This window comes from Pectinophora gossypiella, chromosome 1 (genome assembly GCF_024362695.1).
Source record: "Pectinophora gossypiella chromosome 1, ilPecGoss1.1, whole genome shotgun sequence".
Taxonomy (NCBI): Eukaryota; Metazoa; Arthropoda; class Insecta; order Lepidoptera; family Gelechiidae; genus Pectinophora; species Pectinophora gossypiella.
This window is the reverse complement of record NC_065404.1, coordinates 12,691,874-12,719,579: the sequence shown is the minus strand read 5'-3', so window position 1 is coordinate 12,719,579 and position 27,706 is coordinate 12,691,874. Positions and strand designations below refer to the sequence as shown.

At 37.1% G+C, this 27,706-nt stretch overlaps 5 protein-coding genes across 6 annotated transcripts; 1 reads left to right on the top strand and 4 right to left on the bottom strand.

The window, feature by feature from the left end:
• Nucleotides 1–4,618: 4,618 nt before the first annotated feature.
• LOC126367327 (uncharacterized) lies at nucleotides 4,619–8,597 on the bottom strand. Of its 2 annotated transcripts, none has more exons than XM_050010916.1 (4): nucleotides 8,392–8,597; nucleotides 7,436–7,519; nucleotides 5,944–6,073; nucleotides 4,619–4,899 (listed from the first exon to the last, which is right to left on the bottom strand). In XM_050010916.1, the coding sequence occupies exons 1-4, from the start codon at nucleotides 8,467–8,469 to the stop codon at nucleotides 4,769–4,771; spliced, it is 423 nt and encodes a 140-aa protein (XP_049866873.1). In that variant the 5' UTR covers nucleotides 8,470–8,597; the 3' UTR covers nucleotides 4,619–4,768. The 2 variants fall into 2 exon arrangements, with proteins under 2 accessions (XP_049866873.1, XP_049866801.1); XM_050010844.1 differs by having other exon boundaries at nucleotides 7,355–7,519; nucleotides 8,392–8,593.
• A 1,283-nt stretch (nucleotides 8,598–9,880) lies between these two features.
• On the top strand, nucleotides 9,881–12,577 carry LOC126366518 (protein l(2)37Cc). Its single transcript, XM_050009693.1, has 6 exons — nucleotides 9,881–10,035; nucleotides 10,631–10,720; nucleotides 11,083–11,244; nucleotides 11,368–11,549; nucleotides 11,821–12,045; nucleotides 12,198–12,577. Exons 2-6 carry the CDS (start codon nucleotides 10,633–10,635, stop codon nucleotides 12,363–12,365), a joined length of 825 nt encoding a protein of 274 aa, XP_049865650.1. The 5' UTR covers nucleotides 9,881–10,035; nucleotides 10,631–10,632; the 3' UTR covers nucleotides 12,366–12,577.
• A 96-nt stretch (nucleotides 12,578–12,673) lies between these two features.
• Nucleotides 12,674–14,442, bottom strand: LOC126382410 (inactive peptidyl-prolyl cis-trans isomerase shutdown-like). Its single transcript, XM_050008874.1, has 4 exons — nucleotides 14,281–14,442; nucleotides 13,899–14,202; nucleotides 13,587–13,783; nucleotides 12,674–13,510 (listed from the first exon to the last, which is right to left on the bottom strand). Exons 1-4 carry the CDS (start codon nucleotides 14,325–14,327, stop codon nucleotides 12,715–12,717), a joined length of 1,344 nt encoding a protein of 447 aa, XP_049864831.1. The 5' UTR covers nucleotides 14,328–14,442; the 3' UTR covers nucleotides 12,674–12,714.
• Nucleotides 14,443–15,108: 666 nt separating this feature from the next.
• Nucleotides 15,109–25,565, bottom strand: LOC126366018 (myosin-VIIa-like). Its single transcript, XM_050012670.1, has 11 exons — nucleotides 25,374–25,565; nucleotides 24,192–24,449; nucleotides 22,982–23,166; nucleotides 21,411–22,618; nucleotides 21,089–21,333; nucleotides 20,172–21,011; nucleotides 19,753–20,091; nucleotides 19,454–19,674; nucleotides 17,045–19,374; nucleotides 16,424–16,920; nucleotides 15,109–16,198 (listed from the first exon to the last, which is right to left on the bottom strand). Exons 1-11 carry the CDS (start codon nucleotides 25,395–25,397, stop codon nucleotides 15,992–15,994), a joined length of 6,354 nt encoding a protein of 2,117 aa, XP_049868627.1. The 5' UTR covers nucleotides 25,398–25,565; the 3' UTR covers nucleotides 15,109–15,991.
• A 487-nt stretch (nucleotides 25,566–26,052) lies between these two features.
• Nucleotides 26,053–27,605, bottom strand: LOC126366435 (26S proteasome non-ATPase regulatory subunit 7). Its single transcript, XM_050009574.1, has 2 exons — nucleotides 27,245–27,605; nucleotides 26,053–26,935 (listed from the first exon to the last, which is right to left on the bottom strand). The coding sequence occupies exons 1-2, from the start codon at nucleotides 27,417–27,419 to the stop codon at nucleotides 26,127–26,129; spliced, it is 984 nt and encodes a 327-aa protein (XP_049865531.1). The 5' UTR covers nucleotides 27,420–27,605; the 3' UTR covers nucleotides 26,053–26,126.
• Between the last annotated feature and the right edge of the window lie 101 nt (nucleotides 27,606–27,706).

Genomic DNA, 27,706 nt, shown 5'->3' with positions numbered 1-27,706 from the left:
AACGATTTCTTTTTTAAAACGATGCCACACACACAGTAACAATACAAAAATCATAATTATCATCATCATTTTTGACGTGACTTATTGTAGATTTCCCGCACATGGCATAACTTTTTGGCAGGACTAAAACGGAGTGCTGAGGGCTGTCACCCGGTACAAAATTTAAGACAACAGGCCTGAGGGTGCCCAGTTGGAGAGAAAAAGAAAATCTTTCTTCTTTTGCAATTTTAAAATTAGAACAATCGTAGGTTCAGCATCAGATTCAGATGTCAATTCTAAAAGTTCTCTGTTTAATACAGATACCTAATTAGACATTGAAATCACTCGGAGAGAGAATCCTGGAACAAAAAGAAGGGAGGCCTTTGCCCAGCAGTGGGACACCTTAGGCTAGACAAGACAAGAAAACAATTAAACACTAAAATATGGCCTACTTAAATAATAATACCACTCATCACATGATGAACTTATCTAGCAAATGTAAGTCGGCGGAAACTGCGGCGGCGACGCACGCCCGGAAGCGTCACGGCCGCGTGAAGACCGGAAATGGGCAGGATGACCGGATCCTATCTCCGCTGCTACCTGGCCGCCATGTTGTGACGTCACCCTCGCTGCCCGCACAATATCAGATCGGGATTTCGGACGTTGACGCAGTGTTGTTTTCTTAAGTTTTCCATAATATATGTAATTTTTACGCTAATACTTATAATTAGATAGTATAAGTTTCGAGTTATTCCAAAGTTCGTATTCACGCAACTAAAAAAGCATATAGCGTAGATCAGTATGACCTTAGTAGCATAGATCGATAGCTAGGAAATAGCAATCAACAAAGTTAAGCAAATAACAACACTACAGTGTGGAATCCATAAAATTAGTAAACGAAAATGGTCACTAAAATCATACTTCCTGAAACTCTAACTCTGAAAATTAGGATATATTTGTTCGTAATACAAGATTTAGGTTATTATATATACCTACATAAGGGACAAACGATTTTCTATACTAACATAAAATACGTTTGGCATCACGAAATATACGGCCACATTCATGTAAACACGATATCCCGCCAAATACTCAGTTCAAAAACCCATCTCCTCAAGACTCGTCAGCTGAGCACGTATTTATCTCCACCCGAGTTTGCCTAGCTAGAACATCCGCCAGTTATCATTGCGAGAGTATATAATTGTTGGCAATTTCGCGTTTCCATTCATTCCGTGAATGGCAACCATTAGGTAGAACTCTCAGCGCGCCCTTGCTAGCTAATAAGTGCATTTTACCAGGACTTTTCCTTGCCTTGGTTCCAACGTTGTAGAAAAAAAAACCGCGCGCCGCCATTTGCGGAATATTCGCATCTGTTTAATTGTCGTTATTAAGCAATTTTGTTAATTAATAAGTGCGAAATGGTCTCAATTTTGTTCTTTAATTATTTCCTGAGGCATTACTTTTTTAATAACACTTTTTCTTTGTTTGGACTATTTTAAATAAGGTTGTAATGACGCGTAAATAATGAGAGCATGTGTATTCAATGTGGTACTTATTACTTATTAGGATACAATTAATAATAAGGAGTATATTTTTAGAGTTAATAAAAAGCTTAAAAAACATACATTAATATAATTCATCAAAACTGTATGGTAAGGCATAAAATAGTATTTGACGTGTTTTCATTTTTGGCGTCAAAACCCTGTTAATTAATGATTAAAAACTAAGATATTGTTACACTGCATTGTTGTTGCTGAACATTTTCAACAGTGTATATCAAACCATCATAAAATAACAAAGGAAGCGCAAACCTGCAGGTGGATTTAAAAAAAATACATTAAGTATTTAACAAAAAATAGCATTCCTCAATATTCCTCATGCTGTCCTTCAACAGTTCTCGTGGTCTTGCCCCACCCACTGTACTTCTGTGGCTTTTCACGCTTTTCTCATTCGCACACCATCTGTGCTCGTACACACATACACAGGGCGCATACCAACATACATAAATATCGTCTGTGGCCATCGGTTGATGTTTGTACTACCAAATTACAGTAATAAACCTCACTTATTACCGATGCATTGAAATTAAGTATAATAATTATAATTATTAGTCTTATATTTCTGACTTTTTTTGTATATAATTATGAGGTACGTACATAAAGTTTGTTTTACTCATACTCAAGCCCGTAATGTCGAATGGGTCGGGAAACTTGCAGCGACTTTTAATACTTTTTTTAAAACATTGAGTTTCAGAAGATATTACCTCGGGCATCACGTAAAACCTGCCTCAGGAATGGAATATCAATCAATATATTACACAACATAACATAACATAGCATTAGTAGGCGAAGGAAAACAGGGTGAGGAAACCCACATTTCCGAGAAACGTGTCTTCGGAGGTATGTGGTCTAACATGTATTAGGCTGGTTTTCCCTTCACCTCACAACCCACACGATAGAAGAAGAAAAAGGAGAGGAATATGAAAATAACAGTTGCGTATCATATATCTCGTGAGATCTGCTTAACACAATAATCAGTCGCGTGAATGCTCTAATTGTGTAAAAATTACTTATTTTGTTCGAATGGCATTCTGAAAGCACTCAAAGAGCCGCGGGCGCACGATCAGAGCGCGGTAATGGTGCCGAATTATTTAAAAAAGCCTGGTCAAGTGCGAGAGGGAATCCTGACCAAGGGTTCCGTGCGCCAAATACGATCATAAGGAAAGTGTGAGCAAAACTTCCAATTAGTCACATGATCACATCAGCTGGTTGCAATTCACCTTCACAAACCATTGTGAGAAAGTAGGTACATTAGTTGTAGACGGATGATACGTTCGTTATATAAAAATGACGATTCAAAGTGTTATTTACTGTATACAGATATTTTTGAATTTGATTTTTTTGAATTCAAGATCTTCTAAACAACTTTCCATCGTCATCAAACTGTAATTGTTTTACAATTGATAAGTCTACTTCTTGAAGTAAGAGTTATTAATTGAGCTGCCATTTTAGCCCCCACTACAAGTCTTGTACCGAAACAACACCGTGACGCCTTGCGAAGCACGGAATCATACTTTTGGACAATCACAAAGTGTATTTGACATGTATGTACTCCAACCACCAGATATCGTCGAGAATGTCGAGATAGAACGTTAGAACGTACTATACATAAAACTCAAACCTAGAATCCCTAATGGGGTGGACAGAGCCACAAGCAATGAAAACAACTTGCTGCCACTTGCTGAACTTGTCGAACCTTAAGGTGATAAGGGATCATCAACCTATAACCCATAACAATTGTCTATCATGCATTGTTAGAACGCAATCCCTCTGTCTGATTTTACGACAAAGAACTGAATGTGTTCTATGTTTTTAATTTACTCCCTGTCCAGCAAAGAAGCTAGACGGCCTCCGAAAGTAAGATGATCCGTGCTTTGGAAAGCACATTAAGCCGTTCGTTCCGGTTACTACTTACTGATATAAGCACGTAGTCGTTACATGAGTCATGTCTATATTGCCTATGTCAGGGGCCTTTGGCTGCTCAATAATACTCTGATATACCAGGGTTGATGAGGTTGGGTAATCCTCCTCATAACCCACACGATAGAAGAAGATAGAATCTACATAAATCTCGACATAGGGAAAGTGAGCTTATAGGCCATTTTTTTTTGACGTGACTTATTGTAGTTTTGCCGCAGGTGGCATTAACTACTTGGCCGGACAAATGGGGAGCACTGAAGGCTCTCACCCGGTACAACGTTTAAGACAACAGCCTGAGGATGTCCAGTGGGGCGCGAACCTCGGCTCAGGGCGTCGTCTGAGAGGAAAAATATTTGAAAGAATTAATCGACCCTAGTGGGTCGATAGCGATAAGCGCTGAATGAGGAAAGCTTTTAGGCCAGGAACTCTAAAAATGTAAAGAAAAGAATGATATAATTTCCACGTAAGTGAACCTACTTCCTCGGACGCAGGTGGGTGCCTTCGGGACACCGAGTCGTGACTTACTCCTCGGCCGTCTTTGTCCAGCATGTTCATTGAAATAATATGGAGCACGGCTTAAGTGGAAACAGATATTGTGCTCCAAATTGGCAATTACAGAACCGCGGTATTTGCAAAAGGACGATGAATGGACATTGATTTTGTATGTATATTTTAGGGATGTGAGATAATTCTATCAGAAACATAATTATGATAGGTAAACACACCTATTGGATATTGTTTTGCATTAATGAAGTATAGTCATGAGTCCTGAGCAATATAAAGTACCCACTTTAGGACTCTGTCGCACTAACATATTTGACATTTGGTGAGACTTACAGTTCAATTTGTCAAAAAAGTTAATGTGACATAGTACCAAAGTATATACATATTAGTAATGCTCGTGAGCGTACTTACCTCTAGTACTGACAATGTATTTGTATGTGCTTATTATTCTGAAGATTGCCGCCTAATAAAATATGACTTAGGTACGTAGTTATCGTTGGTCATTCATATTTTTTATACTTTTTAATGACCATCTCGGCCATTTCAATACGTGGTCATTTTAAATGTCAAAATAATTATAACATGTAAGTAAATAACCTTTTTATAAACTTTATTTAACAGTAAAAATAGTTATCAATATAAATTAATTACTCCTCAGGAATTAATGTTAATTATGTTTTGCCGAATAAAAATTTTTCTTCCTTTCTCTCTTAAATATGTTAGAGTAAGTATTATAATTAATAAAAAATATTTTAATTAACATTATCATATCTCTAATGAGGACTTGTGTTAGAGAAATATCATCATTATATCAGCGAATCTCGATCAGGCACATCAATTTGCTCCGCAGTAGAGGTATCTTGACCACGTCTGGCTGCCTTCGACTTCAGTTTCAGGATCGTACTTCTAACCAGCACTACGACGTAGCATTGCATCACTAAGGACAGAAATAAAAGACGAAATTATTTTAGATAATAAATCTTCTTCTTCTTTCAGTATTAAAATATACCTCATCATCATCATCAGCCCATTAACGTCCCCACTGCTGGGGCACGGACCTTCCCAATGGATGGATAGGGAGATCGGGCCTTAACCATCACGCAGGCCCAGTGCGGATTGATGGTTATTAACGACCGCTAATGCAGCTGGGACCAACGGCTTAACGTGCCTTCCTTTTTTTTAAAACATACCTAAATGGTGGTTTTTCGTTGGCTGTGTTAGCACTCGTGAACAGTTTTCGTAGTACATTCCTTTGAATGTATTTACTCCTCTTCATGCAATGCATCCAGTGGGTCAGGTTGATAAATGAAAGCCTACTCCCAATAGTCAATCATTCGTATCTCACCAACTCTAGTGTCAGGGGAAAAGTTATAATTGAGCCGCCAGGCTCTTAAAATGGCTAAGAAAATCCAATGGTAGTGGTATATTGTTGTTGTCTTCCCGATGTCGTAAAATCCGACAGAGGGATGTTCTTTCTAACATGATGGACAATTGTTATAGGCTGTTCCCTAGTTTACCATAAGGTTCATCATATCCATCTTAGGACTTCGTACCAACAGTAGCTGCAAGTTGTCTTCGACTGTGGATCAGCCCAAACAGATATAGGCGTGAGTTTATGTGTGTCAAAAATTCAAAATTCAAAAATATTTTTATTCAGTAGGTAACATAGTTACACTTTGATTCGTCAATTTTTACATAACGAACGTCTCATCCGCCTAAAACTACTGCAGCTTCTCACAACCTGTATAGTCGGGGAAAAGAAGCTGCAAGAAAAACCTCGGCACAGGGACCTAGACGTTCTTTAAAAAAATAAATAAAGATAAAATATTGTTATACAATTGAGTAATTTAGCTGCCTAATATCAGTTTTCAGACAGTTAATCCCATGCATTCATATCTTCTAAATAATCACTAATAACCTTTTTTGTAAAGTTTCTGTTCAACTACTGTCTTAAAACAGTTATGTTTATGTGTACTAGTACCGATAGCAAAAGCGGCTGCACATACAGCAGCAACTTGCAGCCGCGACAGCAGAATGAAGGTGGGCACCAGAGAAGCGACGATAGTGGCTGCTGCGTAGTAATTATAAAGCCTCAGCATACTGATGTCTTTCTGGAATTAAAATGAAGGTGATGTTAGGCTGGGTGAAATCGATCGACTTGGGACATCACTATTTTTTGTCACGTCTACATCACATCACTAAACGTGTGTTTGACAGGACAGGTCTACCGCTTAGTATTGAAGTTGTTGCAGAAGGCGGTGAGCCTAACAGGATAACGTTGGTCTAACAGGAAGCTCGGTGAGGTATGGTATTAGTTCATCTTGCGATGGATGTACCTCTATTCGTGAGCTTATGTTATGTGTAAAATATATCATAATATTGTTATGAATAAGAATAAAATAAATTTATTGCCAGTAACAATTTACATTTGCTATATAAACTAAGTAATTATGAATATTGCGAATACGGGCAAAAGGAAATGGCTCAGCTTGTGCTGCGATGGAGCCATGTTATGGCGCCATCCAGCGCTGGTTTTCAGTCATTTCCTCTTCCTGAGATATTGTGCGGAAGTAATTGTTATAATGTAATATGGTAATCTTAGATAGGTAAACTCAATTTACCAATTTGAGAAAAATATCAAGAAAACTTACAGCCACTTACTGCTTTACAAATAAAAAATAAAAAAAAGCAGCGAACATGTGTATATACAGCCAAGCAAATTTAAATCGAGTTATTTGATAAGTAATTGGCTTCAATTTTGATTGGCTGGAAAATACTTAACACACGTTTACCACTTGTTTATTTTTTATTGGTTAGATAGGTAGTATTGATGTCCTATAGATATGTTGAACTACCTATCACCCAATATGTTTGTCGTCACTAATCATGGCCTTGGCCAGACAAATAGGTAGTGAAGAACGCTCTTACCCGTCTTGAGCATTCTAAACATGCAATATTAGGGTCATAAATACACCATGTTCTATATTTATATCGTACAACAATCCAGTAGATAAGTACTAAGATAGACTAGAATATCAAGTAGATAAAATACCAGATAATATTTTAAATTTGTCAGAGAATAAATTTAAAGCTGACGTGAAGCTTACTTAATGTAAAAAAGCTTATTATAAGATTAATGATTACCTAAATGATAAAAATGTCTGGTATTGAATATGTTCCTCTAGTTATTAAATAACTTGTAATGTACCCTCATTGATTTAAAAGATGTGTTGCTGTTGCAGTTGCTTATCATTTCTTCTCCTCAGCCATAACACCTTGCGAAATGACGTAAATTCAAAAATGTTACATTGACCTTCAACAAGTTTATCCATGATAATTACGTTGAATAAATGATTCTGATTTCTAAGTGATATTGCTATAATGACACGAACATGGTACCCAGCAAACAGAAGCATGACGTTCAGAACCACTCCCATTCCCAGGATAGTGAAGAGCACGGTAGCCGTAATGACCTCCAGGGACGCTTCTCCAGTGATCTTCGACTTGTGCAGCTCCGTGGTCACCACCAGGCATGCCATTGCGATTAGGAAGAATACCTTTAAAAAGAATAACACGCATAAATTACGCACGAGCATTAGGTAACATTAACTTTTATGACAAAAACTATGTGTAAGCATAGAATAAGGAATAATACTGCGTATAGAACACCAACTCTCCGCTCCCCACCAGCGTTTGAGCTAGGTTTACCTCATAAGTTATTTGTTTATTTTAAATATTAAATGTGTTAATAAGAGGGTTCTAAAGTAGGTAACTAAGTACATGATATTGCTCATGACTGTACATAAATAAACTTAAGGCTGTAATACCTAGGGCAGAGCCAGAAGAAGCAATCGTTATATAAATTGCAGATACAGTTGGATAAGACAAAACCGCACGCCTGTCGCCATATTATAATGGTCCAACACAATTCCGGGAAGATAAAACAGCTGAACACGTTGTTCGTGTATTATATAAAGATAGGATAAAATGCATTAAAAGATGTCTAGTGATCGCGGTCGGTCGCGAACAGATTGACTACCTCTACGGTCCAGAGAAAATGGATCTTCAGAAGGACTAATATTGATAGAGTTGTCGTAGCCATCTCATAAACAGACACGGCATTTTCCTCTAACGACTGCGTTTTTGGTTCGAATGCAATTGTATGCCTTTGTACGTTAATTAGGTACTTTCTATGGGTCTTATTAGGGTTTCGTTCGTGAATATAATTAATAAGTGCACTGAGTTTCTGAAAATGTAGATATTGCAACGGAATAAGCGACTTGCAGCATAATATTAACTAATTATATTTTAAAGCTGAACCGACTAAACCAGCTTCTATAAACCGATTTTTAAATAGGTACCTCGCATTCCGCAATTAAGCAGTCGTACTCAAACAATTAAAAGTTCACAACTGAAAATTACCACTCACCACATTAATATACGCAAACAAAATTATTCCCCACCGAAGCGAACAACAAAAACAACACTTATTCACTTTACAATGCATTTTTAAAACTTTATTTTTTATTTCACAATTGCTCGATGCGACTTAATCGCTGAGAATAAATTGAACCGATCAAGTCACTGCAAATATAAACATTTTTATTGATAACGGTTATAAACTTGGCATAATACTCCAATGTCAGAGCAATTCATTGACTTCTCATCCGAAAGCGCATTTAGATATGACTAATTCATCGATGTGCTAGTAGACTAATATTCAGTTATTGAGGACAGAAGAGGCAAGATGATTGGACACTTAATAAAAACTAGAAGGAAAGAGAGGAAGGAGAAGGCAGGAAGAGCTTAAAAGAAACAAATTAAAGGGAAGGCGAACGTCGTGTATTATTTAGTGAAAGAATTGGTCTTTGATAGACAAGAATGGAGAATGCTACACCGAACAGCGTGGCTCTTAAAGTAATGATGATGAATTCATCGACATCGAATTGTCTCCTACAAGATATCAAAGCCATTAGCATTACTCGTGTAGTAAGCAGGCAGGTTTGTGTGTAGTAAGCATTACTCGTGTAGTAGTAGGTAAGCAGAGACGGTAGAATAGAATCTTAATGCTTCGTACAACGTTGGCCTAGGTAGGTACCATCGTCATTCGGGAAGGGAAGTCGGCCACCAGTAGTAGAAACTATGGGTGGACGTATCCTTGTAAGTAATATCTGTTATCAAAGGATTTACCGCCAAACAGTAGCAGCAATACGAATACGACCCATCATAATCATATCGAGAGTAATCAATTCATTGCACGTTTATTTGTTGAATCCGCTGTACACCGAGTCATTACAAATGGTAAATACTAATGTTGGTTATAAAATGCTACTTTACGAGATAATGAGTCGGTTATTGGCAGTTATTGCATAATTGAGCGCGCCACCCAGCACGACCCTCAGCAGACACCGATTATCCCCTCGCTTGTTGTTTATTTTTCATTCAATTACCATCTGTTTCCCGCCATGCGGTATGTTTGCTGATTTGCCTAATAGACTGCTGTTTACATACGCATCGGCCGTTTCAAAATCTGGATGAAATGTTTTGGGGTATCTACGTGGAATATTTAAACCATTGCAGTGCAACAAACTAGAATATCAAACACTTTCGATCTCGTTTTCGAATACCTCGGAAAATAGTTTCTATCATCCTGCAAAAATATTTCTGGCCAAGTTTCGTCAAAGACGATCTGTAAATTGCCTTATATTTATGACAGGCGCGGAAAAAAGAAATAATCACGTTCCATTTTAGGATCACAAGCACAATTCACGGATTTCATAATAAATATCGCTATATTTATTCGAATATTATATTTTTTTAATAATCATTTTAAATTACAAAGGTTATTTAAAAATTAATTAAAACACTTATTATGATAATTTTTGACCGTATGTTTGGTGAATCCAGAAACTTGTATTACGCGTTTGCTTGAAACAGAACGTTCCATGCCGCTTTATCTTTCTTTTTATAATCTGTGTATTCGTCCCCGATCGTGAGGATTTTTTTGCCGCTTACACAACAATTACAACAAATTAGAGTGATAAATACGACAATATTTTAATAAAATAATAAGGTAAATATTTGTATTGTTGATACCAAACGATTATATTCAAGATATTCCATTCCTAGTGTCAAGTATTTTTTTAGGTTAGTTAACATAATCATGCTACTTAGATCAAGAAATTTTATCTTTTTCTTGTATTTTTATGACAAAATAGATATAATTTTACTTTTGCTGCTAACTTTAGTATAATGTTCACCTAAAATTTACTGCTAAGAACATCACTTCGAGTTTCCGAAATGTTGCAATGATTTCATACTATTAACACCTCTTCATGTGTTATCCCATCAGTATTCAAGTTAAGTCTAGATAGCATTTAGCATTCAATAAGTCATTCTGATTTTATTACGGAAATCTTTTTAAGTGAACTTTATATTTCCTAGATCATAATTCTAACCTTCGTAATTATGATAAGGTGATAAATGGGTTTTATGCTTCTTAAGCATGGTGACCATTATAGAAAATATCCTTGAATTTGCGATATAATATTTTATAACACCTTTTCATTCAGCTAAAGCAGTTAATTGCTGATAGTGAATGGTCCCTCAAAAATTTATCATTATTAATTTCCAAACCATTAATTTATGTTTCTTTTTTTTTTTTTCAGAAATGGCGGCGCAGCTTTTCAATCGTATTGGTCAAGTTGGTTTGGGAGTAGCACTTGTGGGAGGTGTTGTCAACTCTGCTCTATACAATGGTAATATTAAAACAGGCATAAAGATAATAAAAACCCTTAGTAGTAAGAAATCATAAATATAAATAATTTTCTCACTGCAAGTTCCAATTACAAACACATATTTTGCTCAAACTTACTATGTGGGTACCTACCTATTTTGTTCAACTTATTTTAAGTAAATATACTCTCAGGCATAACCTTTCCCTTGAAGCAGAAACCCCAAGACAGCAACTTTTGGTTAGACTTGTTGAAATGTTCAAGTATTTGTTGCGAAAACTTTTTGATTGATATCATATAAAATAAAGCTTAAAGAAAGAAGCCTATCTATTAAATGAACACAGCTCAAAAGATATAATATATTTAGTACTCACTTTCCCTTTCAGTTGACGGTGGTCACAGAGCAGTCATTTTCGACAGATTTCAAGGTGTCAAAAATTTGGTGGTTGGTGAGGGCACCCATTTCTTCGTTCCTTGGGTACAAAGGCCCATCATCTTTGACATAAGGTCTCGGCCCAGAAACGTTCCCACTATCACGGGAAGCAAAGGTATGTGTTAATTATAATAAATGTGTATAGAAACAAAATAATTTTAAAACATTTTCAAACCTATTGTTCATGTTACAGAAGATTGATATTAGAACCTAATAAATTAATTTCTGTAATTTCCAGATCTCCAGAATGTAAACATCACACTACGTATCCTGTTCAGACCAGTGCCAGACCAGCTGCCCAAGATCTACACAATCCTTGGTGTAGACTATGATGAAAGAGTACTTCCATCAATCACAGCTGAAGTACTAAAGGCAGTTGTTGCACAGTTTGACGCTGGCGAGCTTATTACGCAGAGAGAGGTACATATTGAGATATTATATCAACACAGCATCACACTTGTATCTTTGACTATACTATATATCATTATCAAATTGCTTGTTTATGTATAATTTACTTTTCAATGCAGTTCCTTTGTAATGTGGGTAATCCTTACCAAATGAAAGGTAGCTCTAATTCATAGGAAGACAATGACTATCCTGTAGCCACTATTCACTGATGGATAGTGGCAGTTTACCACCTCATTATACTTTGTGATCAGTTATTTTAAATATATTTAATTATTCTTTCCAGGTTGTGTCACAGAAAGTGAATGAGAGTCTGACAGAGCGAGCGGGCCAGTTCGGTCTTATCTTGGATGACATTTCCATCACTCACTTGACATTTGGCAAAGAGTTCACACAGGCCGTCGAGTTGAAGCAGGTGGCACAACAGGAGGCTGAGAAGGCCAGATTCCTGGTTGAGAAAGCTGAGCAGCAGAAGAAGGCTGCTGTTATTGCGGCTGAGGGTGATGCACAGGTGAATATAGATATAGAATCTGAGCTATAACTTAAGGTTGTCTATATAGCATCAGCTGCTTTCTATACTTGAGCCAAATTTTAGAGAAAAGGAAGAAATTTATATATTTGTTGCATAAATCTGATGATTATAAATTATGTTTTTGTTTTCAGGCGGCTGTTCTTCTGGCCAAGTCGTTCGGCAGTGCCGGCGAGGGTCTCGTCGAACTGCGTCGTATCGAAGCCGCGGAAGACATTGCCTACCAACTATCCAAATCCCGCAACGTTACTTACCTACCCCAAGGACAAAATGTCCTCTTAAACCTCCCCACGCAAAACTAAAATGCCGTTCAAATATAACTGAAATTATTGGATAATGTACAGTAAGATAGGGGTTGGTTTGGTTCCGTGCAATTGCATTTTTACTTCCACAAAATAATTTAAGTATGTTGCATTTCCAAGACTAATGGTATGGTTCCACCAATAGATAGTAGTCATTTATTAGTTTTATGAAAAATTGTAATTACACATTACTATACTTTTGTTGAAAACAATTTGTTTTTATTTCAATTCAACTAACCATATTCCCCATTCATTTGTGTCCTTACTGTTGCAACTATTATTATTATTGCTTTAATTAAATACTCAACTTATAACAAATTGATTATATTTATAATTAGTCTTACAAGTCTCAACTCTTGAGTTCTAATTTCTCAACGTCTCTACCTAATTCATCATACAATTTGTCTTCATTAGAATCTTGTGTTGTGTCCTCACTAGCTTCGCTGGTCCTCTCTTCTTTATCTAAAGCATAATCCTTATTAACTTTATTAAAAAGTAAATGTTCTCTCACACAAGCTTCTCTTATATAATCTTTTTCAGCATCATTAAGACTGCCTGGAATAGTTAATTTAAATAATTCAGAGTTTTCTTTGAAATTCTTAATGAGATTGTCAACTTCCCTTTTAAACTCATGACTTGCTTCTTCCTTTTGATTACTTATATTTTTCATGATTAATTTAGATTGATTACAAGATTCTCGGGTCTTTTGTATAAGTTGTAATTCTTCTTCTAATTCTCTCCTATCTGGACACAGTTTCATTGCCCTTCGTAACCTCTTTTCTGCGCCATCAAATTCCCCAATCATTCTTAAAGCTTTGGCATTTTGGAATAACACTTTTCCATTATTCCACAGATTGTTTAACCTATTTAGTTCATTGCAAGCTATACAAGCTTTTTGTGGCTGTTTTATTATGTTGTAGCAAACAGCCAAATTAGTGTATAATTTTAGAAGCATCTTTTCCTGCTTTTGCTCTTCATTTTCATCAGCTAGACGACATTTGTGCAGCATAAATATAGCCTTTCGGAACAGTTGTATAGCTGCTGGAAAATTCTTTGATTTATATAATACAGCTCCTGATGCATACAGCATTTTAACCTCATGGTACACCCTATCAAAGACATTTGGTTCCCGTAAGTCAAGCTTCCTGAAAAAAATTATAACACATTAGAGTACTGGGAATAAAAACAATAAGTTAATGAAAATGGTCATAATATGCATACTCTTTCGGTGTCACTGTGCTTTTGATCAATTTGACGTAGAATACACAGTTTGCTTTAGGTTTGATTCGTGGAGGAATCCCTAACTCTCCATACATAACCAAATATGTGAGGAGAAACACTGACATTTCCCCCACTAGCATTGATTCTATTGCCATCTGTAGACCAGGTAACAGCCCACTGTCATTCATATCCACTATCTGAAATAATAAAAAGACAAGTAAAATTATACTGTGGTATAGGTTTAAATTTAGATAAAGCAAAAATAATAGTGATTAATAAAATAAAAACTATTGAAAGTTAGCATCAACTTACCAAGGGTTTATCAGATTTCGTCACATCAAACGGTTCTGGATCATTCTCCCAGTACCCAGAAAACGCAACATGCACTGTGCAGCCTCTGTGGAGTGGAAAACCGCCACCTTCTTCTAGTATTTTCTTTTTGACGAATCCAGCTGCATCCACTGGGGTCAACTGCTTTTCCAACTCGGCGAAAGATTTCACAGGGCACCCGATAAAATCAACTGTTTTAGCTCCACATCTATCCGGTTCTAGTTGAATTTCTGACTCGTCATAATCAGCGTTAATTTTGAGAGTGGAACCAGTGGTAAGTATTTGCCTAAAAGGAAAATAAATCATAAAAACTTTGCCTCGATTAAACTTGATTTTGAAACAGGTAGGTACCTTAGACACTCACTTCAAGTCTAAACCATCTTCTAATGCGATTGATGGCTTTAAATCCATATTTTAGATCCAATCTATGCGTATATAAACAAATTTAAAATATGTTTTTCTCAAAGAAAAATAATGAAATGAAACAACAATAAACTTCTTATTTTGCAAGCGAAAAAAAGTTAAAAGTGAAATATGAATGAATGAGGAATGAACAGTGTTGCCAACTTTATTTTTACCAGCCCACCAAATGCGGCCGTGCAAACCACCAGAAACCACTAAAACAGCGGTCTCTCAAACCACCAGAATTTCACTAGATAAACCAAAGCCGAATCAGTGCGGTCAGATCGTGGGATGTTTTTTCCCTCTCTTTAGCACCGCGTCGTATGTAAAGACGTGATAGAGATAGAGACGGGGTAAATTATTCAATTATTATTAATAATGATTCCTTAATAATATACCGCATAATTTGCACTTAGCAACTGGACCACCAGTGCTTACGACTATTTGCAACCAATCCTTTAAAACTGGGTCACGTAACCAACAATCACGAAACTTTTGGGTATACTGTGGCTTAGGCATCTTGATCTTACTCAATATGAAACTCAATTGTATGTATTACTAATAAATAAACTTTATATTGGTTCTTTCGCTCAAGTAACTCATAAACCATATTCGGTTGTGTTAGTGGTTAAATTCGTCACTTACCGCTAACTGAAATGACTCTAATCCACAAAAAAATCCACTAGCCACTAAAACTAATGTTTTTTCGCCGAACCACATGTCTAAACCAACAGATTTAGTGGAAAATCCACTAAGTTGGCAACACTGGGAATGAATGATAAAACAAACATCAATTCCATTTTTTTTATTATTATAAGTTCCAACAACAATTCACTAAGAACTCGGATACACATCCAGTCACGCTTAACTTTTATATTTCTGGCGGGAATTCAAGACGAAATGTTATAGGTTTGTTCTATTTATTATTTGGTCCATTGCGGTATGTAGCGTAAGGTTTATTCGTTACAGAGTCATCATCATCTCTCTAGCATTATTCCGCTTTTCACAGGATCCGCTTACCTAACCTGAAGATTTGGCAGGTCATGTTTTTTTACAGAAGCGACTACCTGTCTGACCTTCCAACCCACGAAGAGAAAACCAGCCCAATACAACTTTATTCGTTACAGAGTACCTATTCTAAATTCATATAAATTTTACGCTTTTTAGTATCTTTAACAAAGTGGGCAAAGCCACAAAAACGGGTACATACACTCACTTTACCACATTGCTAAAGGTTGGGCTAAGCCATAAGGTTAAGGGTATTTCTTGCAACCTACTCCGATTCTTCTTCAATCCGTAGGGTAGCTTGTAGTAACTACTGTCCGTCTTTCTGTCCTAACTGGTAACATATTGTCTCGGTAGCTGTGATAAATGTAGTACCTACAAGTTACATATTGATTGGATCCTCTCTGCAGCCACCTACCCGTAATACCTATATTAATTAAATCTTCATACATCATAAACAGACTCGATTTACTTACTTAAGTATCTTATAATAATTAAAGATTTTTATAAATTATTTTTTATTGCTCGATTTAAACTAAAGATTTTTATAAATTATTTTATATTGCTCGATTTAAACTATTTAGTTTCAAGTATACCTATACAAATCAATATTATTCATGCTGTTTTAATTTTGCTAATTATATCCAAATATACACAAGGACTAAAACTTATAATCTCTCTTGTCGCGATTTCTCTCTCATGTTTTGCCGAAGTACTGCAATGTAGGAAGATATGAGATCGTCCATTTTGTATCCCAGAGAGGTTTCACAGAGGATCTTCGTGCCTCGCAGTACATTGCCCATGGTCATATGGAAGAATGTATTGCCTGACGACCAGTTCGACAATTGAGAGAATGGATGCGTCACTAACACGTCCTGAAACAAGATATTTAGGATTTAAAAAGGGCGTATGGTATATTATACACAAACTATATTTGGACTACCGGAATGTGCAATAATTTTTGGCGAGTTTGACGCTTCTAGCATAAGAAAAATATGATTAAGTAGACGAAATCTTATGATGCTTTCATTTCATTATATTCTCACTTCCGAATGCCGTAACGTACCTTCATAATTAAATGTGATATAATAGCTACTTACTCTACTCTGAGGGTGTATCACACTAACGCCATTTTTATTAATCCCAATAACGACCATCTCTGGGTACGAAGGATCAGAAGTCTGCTTGACTTCAAAGAATGCAGTACCAAATGTCGGTAGTTCGTATATTTTCTTCAAAAATCTTTCCTTTGCTTCCTCTTCAGTCATAATTCCGTGTTTCATGTATGCTGCACTGATGGACGATTTCCATAAAGAATTTGACTGTATTCTGAGCATGTCTGGAGGAATGAAGTCTTCAAGCATTTGTGGAATTTCAGGCAGTAAAGATTGATTATTGCCAAATCTTGCTCTGTAAATAAGAGCGGCTAATTCGATTAGATCTTGCTTGGACGTCTTGTGGTAACCACGTAAGTATTTTGGCAACTCCTGGGGGAAATAAAATATTTGGTCCGCATTCTTGTCTCTACCGGGAACGGCGTTTATCCAAAGTTTCTTCATGAAGAATATTTGGTAGTTCATTTGCAATTGGCTGCCAGCTGAAAAAAGAAGGAAAATTGTAGGATATTATTATAATGATTAGTAGGTAATAGTAATACATAGTGGTAACCAGGTATGTTTTTGAAACTCCTGGAGGAAATAAAATATAGAATTTAAACTTACCTCCACGTAACGGTCGCGTTTGTTTCATCCATTCTACAAGTTCGTGAATGAAATCGAAGAAGTAGTACGTTTCAGGGACGGAGAATACTTTGTCAGCAATCTTTACGAACAAGCTGAAACCGTCACTGTTCTTCAAATTCAATCTGCCAGTTATTTGCTCACATAGGTCCCTTGCTTTAGTAGACGACTCAACTTCAAACGCTTCATCGGTGTCGTCAGGGAAGTATACCTTGTGATAAATCTGCATACTTCTGTGCTGTATAGCTTCCACTTCAACGACATAGGGAGCGTATATTCTTGAGCCGCTCTTCTGTATCCTAAAGACGCGCTTCAAGCATTCTTTAGCGATGGGATGAGGCCGTGTCTTAAGGAATTCTACTAATTCCTTCATCAGTAACTGACCACAAGCAAACACGCCGGTCGCCAACCACATCAGTTCCCAGCCTCTTTCCTCGCTGAGTTGTATTCTGTTATTCGTCAGTTGTTTCATGATCTGACAATATATTTCGTCTCGCAAAGTGGGCTCAGTTACAGCAGCTCTAAATATCTCGTCCGTATATTCTGTTACTGATCTTGCCTTTGGTGCTGGCATATCTCCCATGTATTTCAGGATTGCGAAGAATGCAGCGACCGCGTTCTTACCAAGTTTCTCGTCACCTTGAAGTTTTTTTAGTAACGGTTTACGGATCGGATCACGAGTGTGAGCCCACAGATCTCCTGATACAGATTTTTTTGCTGTGACTAAAGTGGACTTCCTTGATACAGAAGAGTTCATATCGTAATCTTTGTCCCTGAAGAATTCTTTTGCGAATTTCTCCAACGTGTACATTCGTTTTCTCTGAATAGTGTTGTATTTTGAATTGTTTTTCTTGTCATTACTAATATTACTTTTCTTGAAGCTTTCCAGAATAGCACTTGATGGTACAGTCATAGTTGGCAGAATGTATACCTGCTCTGTGGGGAATAGTCCTTCTTGCCCGTTACATTGGCCATGACCCCATGTAGAGTTCAGTAGGGTTTCACCCGTGCAATCTTGTAAGAGGGTAATAAGATCGCCTTTTTTATATTGCAAGAAAGATGAAGCGTCACTATACCCTTGTGAATCCATCTGGGCCACAACGTAAATTGATCGCCTTTTCAGTCCATCAATGAGGTATATGACCAGCGAAGTCATTTCACGAGCGTCTACACTTTGGAACACAAACTCCTCCTGTTGTATTGTTCTAATAGTTATTCTACCGACGTTATCAAATTCTTCATCTTCACTGTATGCGACGTAAGTTACTTCAGCGAATGACATTTCAAGTAGAATGTGCTCTAGTTGGTCCACAAAATATATTCCAGTCCAGTTCACAGCGATTATGATAAGGTCTTTATTTATAGTATCACCTTTAATTTTCATCGCTTCAAAGAATTTTGAAAACAGCATAGGCCACTTTAGTTTTGCAAATATGACAATATCCTCTTTACACCTCATGGGGTCCACTTTTGACTGTATACTTGAAGACTTTTCAAACGCCTTTGTCACTAGATGCTCCCACTTCGTTAGAGCAGCGTCATTTGATTGAATGAATTGATTTGGTATATAGTTTACGATTACCTTTCGCAATACATTGGGTTCAAGACGTGGGCCATATTCGATATAGTGTTGTTGAGCTGCAATCATAGCCAAGTCCCTTTCTGCGTCACATCGATACTCGCCGAATTTCACTCCCTTTGCAACCTGGTGATATATTAAATTGGTCGCCACATTATCTTCAGTTGGATTATGCCACGGAGTAAACACTTCTTTACGATAGAACAATCTCCACGGAGCACTTTTCTCTGGAGTGCCTTGTTCCTTAGCAAATTGTTCGCATTGTGAAATTGCATCCATAATATGTTCTCCATCACTCCCCAGCGAAAGAACTTTATCGTATAGAGTTATGTACAGTGAAAATCCAAACATATCGGTCAAACTGATACTATCTGCAATCTGTTGGCATATTTCTTCGGCAGTAGTTGCTGAGTCTGATTGTATAGTTTTCATTGATTCATCCATTAATGTGACGGTTAAGAGGACGGGCTTTTTAGTTTTTGTGGCTTGTAGTTCTAACCAGCTGGGTGGTTGAGTTCTTGGACCATTTTTGAAAGTCCTGACAAGTCTACCTTCACAATATGGAGCATATCCTGGTGGGCCACTGCGCAGGAACGCGCGCAAGTATTTCACAAATCTTTCTGAAGGAGGGAAACACCCAACACAGAGAGATAGCAATATCCAACCACGTGCATGTGATGCCTTTGAAGGATTGTTAGTAAGCTGCTTACACAACTGGCAGAAGATTTCGTCTCTGTGAAAAGAAATAACAGTTAGATAGGTACATTTCGAACGATGAAGATAGTTTTAGATAAAAAATATCTAAAATTTACCGTAGCTCTTTCCTTATCAATCCATGTCCAATTATGAAATGAAGCTTTTCCAAATTAGTGCTTCGTCTTTCATTAAGCCAACTGTTGTACATTTCATTTGTCGTTTCATCATTCACGAGGTTTCTCACTAGTTCTTCGTTTAACTTTGTTTGACGTTTCAAGGTCTTCTGTATCATTTTCTGCTTACTGCCCTGGTAATTGTTGTTGTTTGCTAAAAGTTCCTATCAAAATAGAATATTTATCATAAAATCGTACATCATAACATAAAACTGTTTCAGGAATAAAAGCACTAAACATACCTCAAATTCCTTACTCTTCTGGAAAGCGCGACCGACAGTATCAGTCAGTTTGGTCATAACAGGTACATTGTCAATCTTATCATCCACATATTTAGGTTCTGCCATATCTCCCATGAACCTTAATATAGTGATCCACAAAGCCTGAGCTGCAACAGTATCCATGAAAGAGGGTAGTTCCAACAGGGACTGTTTTAAAGGTTTCCTCGAATATTGGTGACTTGTGTTGCCAAGGAAATAGGTTGCAGCGAATTTCCTGAAGTTATATTCGTCGAAAGTTTCTTCTTCTGCGTCTTGTGGTATTGGTATTACGGAAGACAACTGAGGTTTCGCGGTTGTAGTCTGAAAGAATTTAAGCAGTTCACTGAGTTAGCTAACGCAACATTCTACAGTATATAGATGGTTATTGAAATGTAACTCACCACTCCGAAACCTGTTCCGCGTACCGTGCCAGCCGGCGTCGCAGTGTCTTTTAGGAATCCAAAAACGTCGTCCACGTATCGGTCGTCTATAACAGATATGTTCTGTTCGTTATTTGGTGGCGCTACTGCCTCTTTAACGATCCATATAGACCTCATCAGTTCAGTTACTTGCTTCTCATAATTCTCTTCCACAGCTTTAAGATCTTCACCCGAACGCAAAAGCTCTTCTCTCTCCTTTTTGAATTGAGCAAATTTTGCTTTCATAATGTGACCTTTCTCTTTTATTAACTTCCTGACTAGGTAACCTTTGCACTGAGCTTGAAATTTTCTGAAGAAAATTCTCAAATTCACAAATGTTTTTTTCAACTCTCTAGATCGGATGACTGCTTGTAAGCGCAGGTAACCTCTCCTCATGACCAGGTATCTGTTTCTGAAGCCACGCGCGCGGTAATGTTTCTGTACTGTAATTGCAGCAGCTCTCATTCTCAAGAACCTCCTCCGCAAAATAAACCTTCGCGCATTCGCTTGTACTTTGATTACGGCTGTTATGAGCACTTTATGTCGGAGCTCCTCCAGGATGGCGTCATGAGTGTCTTTCAAGAATACTTTTGTGTGTCCGAGGCGGAATTCTTGATCCTTTAAAACTCGTGTACAGATTTTCTTCGTAGCTTCTTTGCAATCTGTCTTCTCTGCTGGAGGAATGTCTGGTACCACAAGCCGATACCGATATACAAACTCGGCATACGAGTAACGTATTGGATATCCAGCCTGTCGAATTTTTGCTGTTTCCATTAAACCGGCGTAACGCAATTGACGCACACATAAGGCGCGGTCTAGAAGCTGCAATACAATAATATTATTAGTGAGGATCAATTAACTGGCAGTTTGGATTTGAAAAATAGTTCTGACTTAGATACCTTAGGTTTTTTGAACTCATTGGGCTTAATACATCGCACAAAGAAGGGATGTCTCGCATACAAAGTTTTCATAAGAGCCTCTAAAGAGGTCTTGAACTGGTGACTCAATGAAACAGTTTTCCTAGTTCCACTCGGTGACGGAGCTGCTTCAGTCGAAAACAAATCTTTCAAAAATCCGTTGCTGGATTCCATAATCATTTCCTTGACGTCGACTGTTAACATGTCTCTGTTTTTGTCAAGGAAACCTGAAATTTAAATCTTGTTATACTTACTTTTGTTATATCACTTAGAAAATGTGTGCGATTAACAAAAAAGTACTTACCTTTAACTTCGTAAAATACGTCCCCAGCAAAGTGTTTCACACCGAACCGGTGCTCGTGGGTAGACTTCGGTGTGATGTAACAACCCTTGTTTGAGTGGTTGTTGTGCAATTTCGACAATAATGTTATGTCAGTGCCTTTAGGGAACTTCGACTCTTCGTCAATAAGTGACAGAAGGTTCATCGGTTTCAATCCTATTACGTCGAGGTTTTCCTGGTTGTCTATGTAATTTATATTGGTCCAGGTGATACCTTCCTTCTCATACTGCTCTTGCTCAAGCTTGAAAATATGTCTCACGAAGAACTGCTGCAAGTTCTCATTTGCATAATTAATACACAACTGCTCGAAACTATTGCTGTCGAAATTTTCAAATCCAAATATATCCAATATTCCAACAGAACCACTGGAGAGATGTTGGTCTTTGTACAAAGTTTTGTTGATCATCTCAACGATGTATTCGAATATGTGCCCATAAATCGCTTTGACAAGAGCATCTCTCCCTTCGACAGCTGCTGCCGGAGTGATTGTGGAGACGACCTTGTCCCCTTGTACAACTAAAGTTTTTCTAGTCAAAGCCTCACAAAACTTTGTTTTGTTAACCCCCAACAGATTTGCTATTCTGTTAGCGTTGGTGGCGTCGGCCACTTCAGAAGATTCGATGTTATTGAAATTGTACGACTTGAATTTTAGGTTTCCTAAATGCAGAATTGCTGCCAGAAGACTGAATATCCCCCAGACGTCATTGTCGGAGAAATTGAGAACCTTGAAAGCCGATCGTATATCGGCAAACTCTAAACCATCATTTCTTCCATCGCATGTGAGCATGTTGCCCGAGTTTAGATAAGCGTAGTCAGCTGGGTGTGTTAACTCCAGCTTCCTTTTTTCCTCAGCTGATAAGCCAGCGACCACCGAGTAGAAAATGTGATAGTTCCTTTCTCCTTTGTTTTGGAAAACAATACGGGATTTCTCCAGAAGATATTGTTCTATGTTTCCTCCCTCTATAACTCCTTTTTTACTAAAGTAAATGTTGATGTACTTTCCGAATCTGGACGAATTGTCGTTCCTCACAGTCTTAGCGTTGCCGAACGCTTCCAAGACTGGATTTGTTTCCTGAATTTGTTGTTCAATCCATGAATGTTTGCCGCTTGCCGCTGCCAGGTATTGAAGAAGCAACTTGGTGCTTTCTGTTTTTCCAGCACCACTTTCGCCACTGAAAATTAAATATTTTTTACATACATTCCTTTCCGACGTCAAAATAATACAGCGTGTTAAATTATTGTACAAGATATAGATATCAACTCATGCCGTTAATCCCTAATGGGGTAGGCAGAGCTACGAGTAATCTGAAGACAACTTTTACGATCGTTGAAGATGAACAACATGTATGGTAAGATCAATTCCATAATGGTGCATCAAATTTTTCGTCATCCGTCTGTCGGTTTTACGACAAGCGGGAAAATAAGCAGCTGAAGGTGTTATATGATGTACAGCATAAAAGATCTCTTTTACATGCTGAACTCCTCTCCTTTTCTCCTCCTCTCCTACACATCTTTATAGGATATCTACAACATACCTGATGACTATGCACTGGTTGGAAGTTGTGTCCATCAATTCCCTGTACGAACTTTCTCCGATAGCGAATATGTGAGGCGGCATATCCGACACATTTTTATCTTGATAGAAATGTATTTGGTCCATGGTGTAAATGGGTAGTATTTCGTAGGGATTAATCGCAATCAACATGGAGCCTGTGTATGTCTGTAAAATAATCGAAATAATTACATACGTATATAAGATCACGCCTATTTCCCGTTGGGGTAGGCAGAGAGAGACTTTCGCTTCTTCCACTCTCATCAAAACACTTCATGCATGCGCGTCAGTTTTGAGTAACCTGGACCAAGCCTTTCTTTAAAAATGGATCGGATCGCAGCATGTACGCCTATGCCTTCCTCTTCCAAACCAAAACTTATATCCGTATCATAAATCTTTTAAAGAAATCAATGATATGTATGTTCTAATAAACGAATGATAGGTATGTAATGAAATGGGTTTCAGTCTATGTTGTCGATACAGATTCAAAATACCTAATCATATATTTTTTTTAATACACAATTAAACATTCTATAATGTCCCACCCACTGGGTCATAGCTAGGTCGTACCGTCTTTAAACGAATGGCCTCGCGGAGCGTACTCAACCACTGCGGGTTGGTATAAGTGTAAGAAGTAGGACAGTCAACACAGTGATGGCCTGCCAGTCAAAGGGGGTAAAAACAAGAAGAACCCCTCCCCCCTTCAGCTTATAGGCAAAATCTATTAAGCGCCTTTTTGAAAAATCATTCATTCAATAAAGATTTTATCTATCTACCAAACAAAACGCTACTTTCATTCAAGGTAAATTCTGAGACTACCTACCTACTTTAGATTGAAACTACCGTAGACACGCCGCGAGGTTTTATTAACAAAAATCACAGTATGAGCATGTGGTTTTTTTTTTTTTCAAAAAGACGCTTGCGAGATGTTCACTATATGGCGACGATGGAGGTACAATCAAAGAGCAATAATTCAGTCACTGAGCCCAGCGAATTATTTGTAAACAGTGGTAAAATTATGAACCATGTTGTCATATAATTATAAAATTATGTTTTTGGTCTATTACAGAAACGATGTGTAACCAGTTAATTTATTACTTTGCAAGAAACTGATTGGACTTTTGCAGCTTATCGTACCTATATTATTATGTTGAATCTTCTTATAACTTTTGTAAATACGACAAATAACTTACGTAAATCAACTGCTTGAGGTATCGTATGTGAAGATTTCGCAGGATAGTGTACTCCTGCAGTTCTCCCAACGTGATCATGTCTTCCACTCCATTAATGGAGGTAACGTGAAGCGGTTTGATCACATTTTGTATCGATGTAGAGTATACCTTCCCGTCATCATCTTGGACTTGTATCAAGTTACCTGAACTGTTTAGCACTTTCACTGCCACTGGGATGTCGAATTCCGACTTCCCTTCTGGCTTTAGCCAGATTAAATCCTGAAATAAAAGAAAGTATTTCAAAAACTGTGGGTTTGGGATACCCCCTAACTATATTTTATACGCAAAATAAAGATAAGGGATAACATGAAGTTCTTTATTACTAACTGATTATTGTTGCTTGGTTCAATGTAGGTAATAAATAAGGGCTGGGTTTCCAATAATAGAATGTAATATTGCAAGTTCCTACTAAAATGTTAAAAGTGGAAATATAAAGTAGGTAATGTAGTAATCATAGTCATAGTACTTACCTACTCTTTCAATTTAGGCTTACATACTACTTATCTATTCATAATTCTTATGAATCACTGATTCAATTTGATTTCATTTTTATTAGCAACTACAAAATAAACAGCATCAATCTAAAAATAAATCCTAACCGGAAACGGAAATATTATTGTAAATAATCGTCAAATTGGTTAGTTGACCTAGGTCAAAGATAAATTATGAAATTCTAATAACTAAATAAAGAGAGATCTAAAGGTGACAGAAACGTTTTTTTTTCTATTTAACTCTTTATGAATTTTAATAAAGAAAAATGTAATAATAAGTGCGACATTTTGTCACGTTTTCTATGACGTCACAGGTTGCATTTTTATACAAATACAAGTTTTGACGTTTAGTAAAAAGTAACTGATTTGACTAGTTTGAATTGAGTTTGAAACTACTCTATTCATTCAAAGTTTGAAATCTTTCTCGAACCATATTTTAGCTCTCGCGGACAACTGGTTGAGAATCTATGATAAAATATATCTAAGCAGGTACTTACACAATTAAGTAGGTTGTAATCCTTCAATAGGCATTATTAACTACAGCATAGAACATGTGAAAAGATAAGGGTGCGCAAGTACCTACCTACCATACATAAATAATAATCTTTTATAAGATCATCAATTTACACTAATTAATTAAAACAAGACTCACCGCTAAGCGGACTTTATCAGCCATTTTGAACCACTTTTGAGATTCACCTCACAAAATACCAAACTCTTTCACTCTACATTCTACATGTAAAAACAGTGTAGCAATCATGTCAGTACTGTAGCAGGTTATCAATATTAACAACGTCTTATCACAACTCGATAGATACAAATACACCTTATCACAAATATTTCCAGATAATTGTATTGTATGTGTTCGAATTTCCGCTATTACCACCACAGATATATTAATAATGCACACTAATAGACTAAATATGTAATCTGATTAACTATGTCAAATGAATTTTATTGTAAATCTGATAAACTTATATAGAAGGCATGAATTCCAATTATTGATTAGGTGGGTTTTTATTATAGGTACAGTTTTCTTGTTCTTTGTGAATTTTGTATGATAGTGTATTTTTTTGTGAGAGCCAGCTTCAAGTACAAAATGAAATGTATAAAAATTTATGCTTCTTTTGTTTCAAGATAATGAAACTCCAATTTTAGAAAGGATATTGCATAAAGACAAATTTAACAGAAGATGCATATTACCTATGGAGGCAGTCTCCATTCACCAAACCTGACTATTAAATATCTAAAGATTTGTTATCAAGAGCTATCAGGCCAGGATAAAAAACCTGGATTCAATTTTGAGGTACAAATACAATTCATACAGTCAATTGAAGTTAGTAAATACAATTTATTTAAAAATAATTCAGCATTACAAACAACTTAAACTAATGACGATTCTAAATTACTTTTTCTTCTCATCTTTTTCTTTCTTTTCAGCTTTCACTTTGTCTTCTGTTTTCTTGTCATCTTTGTCGTCTTTTTTATCTTTCTTATCTTTTGCTTCTTCTTTCTTGCCTTCTTCAGCATCTCTGTTTGTAATCTTATTGTTAATGAGGTTGTGGAGGGCTATGATGGACCGGACAAGAGCTGCCAGGTACACAACAAGAGACTGATCATTAGTCTTGATGTACAGGTTGTCAATAAAGTTGTCACTGGCAATGTCAGGCAGTAAATTGAAGATATCCTGCAGCTGGTAGATGATCTGGTGGTTCATTGGCAAGGAGCCCTGGCCTACTTGGATAAGGTAGTCTCTGATTTCACTCAGCTGTGAGTGCAAGCCTCGCAGACCAAGCAGCTGGTTGGTGATGCGCTGGGAGAGGCTGCCAACCGTCGTGTCCTTGATATCTCTCAACAAATGTTCTACACCAACTTCCTCTGCCTCCTCAGCACCAATCTCACTCGGTACATGCTCAAAAGTCCTAGTGGTTGGACTGCCATCATCATGGACCTCTTCAACAGCTCGGTAAGCCTCAGTGGGCAAGCCAAGGTCCTTAGGCTTGGCATCAATTATGACAAGGACAGAGTTAGGGCAGTAGCGTCTGATCAGCTCATTAATGGCCACATCATTCTGGTGGAGTTTAGGACCGGTGTGGTACCAGCCCACAACCTTCTCCCGGGCATTCACTTTCTTGAACATGCCATACATGTTTTCTAAGTAATCGTGATCCAAGAACCACACACTTTTGTCTTTGTCATCCTCATCAAATGGTACTGAAATGAGAAAAAACATGGTTGAATGAACAGAATAGGAGTAAGAAAGTTAGACACACAGTAACCTCATATTTGATCTATATGTGGAGTTAGTACACAGTTAGACAACAAACATGATTGTTGTATTTCTTTCTAAATTACTTTAATGTCACTGACCTCCATTGTTATTCAACACCTGCAGTAATCATGACAAGGAGTTTCTGTATATTAATTTCACATTTCACTGGAATTTGCACTAATTATGCGCTACCTTTATAGCTCACTTACATCATAAAAGTACGATTAAACTTAGAATGTATAGTAACTAACCTGCAAAACTGTTTGACACGTCTAAAACTCCTTTAGCTCTCCAGCAGCCTAGAAGAACTCCCACAACTCGCTTCTGGTTGCCAATTTTGCCCATCCGATTGAAATGGTCCACGACGCTAAGTAGAACCAATGGATGAACCACTACTTTCGTAGTCACTACCTCTTGACTAGGCATTGTTAGATCGGTGCTAAATAGATTACTTCTAAATAAAACTACTAAACTCTAATTGAAGACACTACAGATAAACTAAATTACCACCAGAAATATGTTTAATTTATTACAAGTTTCTACAATAACGAAGTTAGATTCGCCGATCAAAATCGAAACCAAAACTAAAATTTGACAGTCATTTTCTGTCTATGATCGTGTAAGAAGTAAAATGCGTTTTACTTTCATCACATGCTACCGAGTTAAAATGAGTACACAACAGGTATTTTATATAGCATTTTCTCTTTCACTCT